This window comes from Vigna umbellata, chromosome 1 (genome assembly GCF_029865625.1).
Source record: "Vigna umbellata cultivar VRB3 chromosome 1, Vumbellata_1.0, whole genome shotgun sequence".
Classification (NCBI taxonomy): domain Eukaryota; kingdom Viridiplantae; phylum Streptophyta; class Magnoliopsida; order Fabales; family Fabaceae; genus Vigna; species Vigna umbellata.
Window position 1 is genome coordinate 17229794 of NC_142165.1, and position 4009 is coordinate 17233802.

General features: G+C 34.2%; 1 protein-coding gene across 1 annotated transcript; it reads right to left on the bottom strand.

Annotated features, from left to right (window-relative positions):
- Positions 1-3146, bottom strand: LOC124824371 (B3 domain-containing protein REM16). The gene is made up of 4 exons (XM_047296800.2): positions 2884-3146; positions 1747-2422; positions 758-939; positions 1-604 (listed from the first exon to the last, which is right to left on the bottom strand). Exons 1-4 carry the CDS (start codon positions 2995-2997, stop codon positions 266-268), a joined length of 1311 nt encoding a protein of 436 aa, XP_047152756.1. The 5' UTR covers positions 2998-3146; the 3' UTR covers positions 1-265.
- Between the last annotated feature and the right edge of the window lie 863 nt (positions 3147-4009).

A 4009-nucleotide genomic window follows, 5' to 3' on the forward strand; every position in this document is an offset into this window, starting at 1 on the left:
TTTGTTCTAGTCAAACTCAATATCTAAAAACTCTGCAGATATCAGTTCATATTTAAACCAGCTAGGTCTAACAGGACCAATAAGAAGTACATACATATATATATATAACTACACTGCGCCCCCTTAGAAGACTGATAATAAGGCTAAACAATCTAACTCAATATCCAAAATACACACAACACAACTAAAGAACTTGGTCTGCAGTCCTATGATAAATTATCAACTTACATTGCAATGCTTTCATTCACCCTCATGATGATGCAAATTATGTTTCAGTCAGAATAGCATTCTGTGCTGCTGGTTTTCTTCCTCTTTTTCCTGTTGGAGACATAACAGAAAGAGGAACAATTTCCTCAACAACTCTGAAAATGCTCATATCAAGGACCAAGTTGTCGTTCATTTGGCCAGCTGGTTTAAACACACAAACATCATACTCTTCTAGGTTGTTGTCCAAGACAAAGTGTTTCCACCCACCAGTAAGTCCACCAGTATGACGAATATTATGGTAGCTGTATCTAGCAACCCATTCACCCTTGTCCATGCGCAAGATCACATCTTGAGACATTGGAGGGATGTGTTCTCCTATCCACTTGTTGGGCATTGACTAGTCACAGAAAAGGATTACAATGAATAACAAACACTTACTTAAAGAAAAGACAACACGGTAAAATGTATTGAGTTTCTCCATAACCTGAGATGATTTTAGCTTATGTATGACAGATCAAATAATGAAAGATTGTGTGAGGCAAATGTTTACCACAAAGAATCTCTTGTACACGTGAGAGGGTCGCATGACTACAACCAAACTGTCATCAGTGCGTCCTGCCTGGGCCAATGCTAAGGCATTTTTAATCTCATCATCTGTGACAGGCCTTCTATTTGATATAAATGCCTCTTGTGCAGCACTTCTAACAGCAGAAACAGGTTCAGCATCTAGTCCTGATATTGATTCAAACAGAAGCAGCAGTGTTATAAGGTCAATGTAAAAACAGACCAGGTTTTTTTTTTCTATTTTTACTTTTAATCAATTTTACAAACTGAGAAGCATGTGCTAGTCCAACTTATTTTCAAGAAAGAACCACTTAAATGTGTCAACTCCCTGAGATTTTGAATATAAAACCAGCGATTATTTTCTCCATAATCAATCTCAACCACGCATGTTTTCTACATGCAAATCATCAACTAGTTGTTTCAAGATAATCACATAACATTTGAGTTTAAAACACGCAAACAAGAAGCCTACACAAGCAACAACAGCCAACTATCATCAAAGCAATCAGTTGGTATCTGTTGTAGAGTTCAGGGCACATCTATGCAAAAGTAAGTCTTGCCTTATGCTATTACTCACATAACTTTTTCTCATTGTCAGAAAGAAATGATGGATTTAACCTTCACTTGAATTAAGACATCTCACAAACGTAATTTGCTTTGAATCAAAGGTATGAGCAACCATACTTTCTCATTAGCCAATTCATATGCTTCGTTACATAATAAAAGAGAGCCAAATTTCAGTATATGATTAGGGAAAACAAAGGTAATGTCGGAAGCCTACATTCGGCTTCCATTATTTCATATCAGCTATATGTATTTGAAGTTCAAAGCCTAAGAAAACATTGTGGTTTTGAAGAATAAAAAACTGGTCAGTAAATAAAAAATTCTCAAATTTGATCTTCATAAGAAAAAAAAAAGTTCATTAAACAGTAGTAATATCATTTCCTTTCAGTTTTTGACAAGCAAACATGTTACCAGACACCCAGTCAAGTGCTCTCTCTATAACAGTAGACACTTTAGCTGGTCTGCCCCTGCCCCTCCGTTTGGTCTGCACATGTTTAACAACTGAAGCAAGCTTCCTGATCCTTTTTCCATTAACAGTTTCTTTGGGAACAGCTGACAGAGGGACTCCATCCGATGTAATTTGCTCAGCACCAGCAGATTCAACATCTGCATTGAAAGCCTCTTCACTGGGAGTAGGAGTTTCAAAAGGTACATTAATTGGCTCCTTGGTACCATTAGCATGCACAGATTTCCCAGGTGAAGCACATTGCACACCAGCTTTTAAAGGGATGTGACCTTCTTTCATAGGATCTTCTGCATTGTCCCTTTTCTTGTTGAGACTTCCACCCACATCTTCAGCTTCGGTGTGCCCACATTTGCGAACAAAATAAGAAGATGCCTTCTCACACAAGCTCCCCCCATCAAACACTAAAACATCAAACTGAGATTCACCATTATACTTAAAGACTAGGAAATCATTCTCCTTCAAACACTGATCTTTCACAAACTGCTCCCAACCACGTGCAAAGTACAAGGTATCTCCACTAGTAATTATCCCCACGTTCCACGCAACACCACTAGGACCCTTTAGGGTCACATTTGCAGGCGGCTTCTTCTTTAAGTTGTCTGAAAATGTCTTCGGAAGTGCCTACAAACAAGCTTCAAATTTCATCAATGAGAACGACATACAATTAGCAGCAAAAACATGCAGTTAGAATAGGATACACATCAAAGAGCAACAACAACAACAACTTGGTTGATAACCAACTATTTCCATATCAAGCATGCAAAGTAGATAGTGTTTGCAAGCAAGGAGCAGAACAACAAAGACAACAACAACCAAATCACAAGACACAAACTATTTAGCTCATTCGTTTTTTTCTCTTTTTTCTATTTGCCCTTCGCCCATATCCTTAAACATATCAGGGTGCATGCAAATTTTTTTACCAAAAAAATCGATACAAAAGAGATGATAGAATGAAACAAAGGGGGTAAAAAAATTGTGGACATAGAATGAAGTTCATGAGCTCAATTCAACCCATGTTCCATTCCTTGCCAGATTTATCATGATTCACAACAGAAAAGTAAGAGGTGGGATGGAATACTAACAAGATGTTGATCATAACCCGTTCGGAGAAACTGCACGAAATGGAGGAATTGAAAATGAGACCAGTAAATGTCCTCCTCCCAGGATCTGCAACCATTACAACTTTGAACCCCCATTTGAACAGCAACAGTCAAAGATGAAAAAAGTTTCAATCTTTAGTGATTTGAGTCCAAGAGACGGTGAAAGGGTATGAGTTGAGAGCAAAGGCACACGGCCCAACGAGTATAAACTGGAATGACAAAACACAGACCAAACCCACTCATAGTTAGAACACTTCTTACAACGTAAAAAAAGTAAGAAAAATTAAAAACAAAATGTGATGACACTAATTTCCGACACAAGAAGAATCTTATCGCTCTAACTCTTACGACCAATTTCTTATATTATTTTTTAAAAAAATTACTTCAGTATATAAATATTTTATAACTTTTTTAAATTACTTTTTACATTTTAAAATTAATTTAATTATCATATTAATATTATAAATATTTTTCTATTTCAAAATCTAAAGCTTTATTTAATTTTTTTTAAAATATAAATTTTTTACTTTATTACATTAATTTTAAAACTTTTTTAATTTTGTTTTAATATAAATCTTTTGTAAGACTTATAATTTATAATTTTTAATATATTCAAGAAATTAATTTCATTATTATATTAAAATTAAAATTTGTTTTTTACTTTTAACCTTAACATATTCTAACAGTTCTATTATAACTTAATTCTTAAATTTATAATGTTAATCTTTTTAATTAAGGAGATGTAATTAAGGGTAGAGTGACTAGTTACTGAAACGGACCCAGATGATGCTATTAGCGGTTACCAGTTTACATTCATAAATGTATTTAAATTATTCAATTAATTTTTTTCATAGTTTTTTTTTTAAAATTCAAATTTGGAAGTTTATTACAGTAACATTTTTTAGAAGAAAATTCAATGTAAAAGTTCATACATACACATTTAACAATTTTTTTAAGCACAAGTCTTGCTTTAAGGCTTTATTCGTTTAGAGTGATTTGGGAGAGATGATTTGGGGAGATGATTTGAATAGATTTGAGGATATTTTTGTTGTTGTTTTTTTTAGTGAATTTGTGGGTAATTGGGAGTGGATTTAGAAGTAAAGTTTGT

Excerpts from the sequence above, each read along its gene's own strand:
- LOC124824371 (XM_047296800.2), bottom strand. The coding sequence starts at position 2,997 with ATGGGGGTTCAAAGTTGTAATGGTTGCAGATCCTGGGAGGAGGACATT. Across the intron at positions 2,423-2,883 it reads CGGGTTATGATCAACATCTT|GCACTTCCGAAGACATTTTC; the intron begins GTTAGTATTCCA and ends GCTTGTTTGTAG. Across the intron at positions 605-757 it reads TGTACAAGAGATTCTTTGTG|TCAATGCCCAACAAGTGGAT; the intron begins GTAAACATTTGC and ends TTCTGTGACTAG.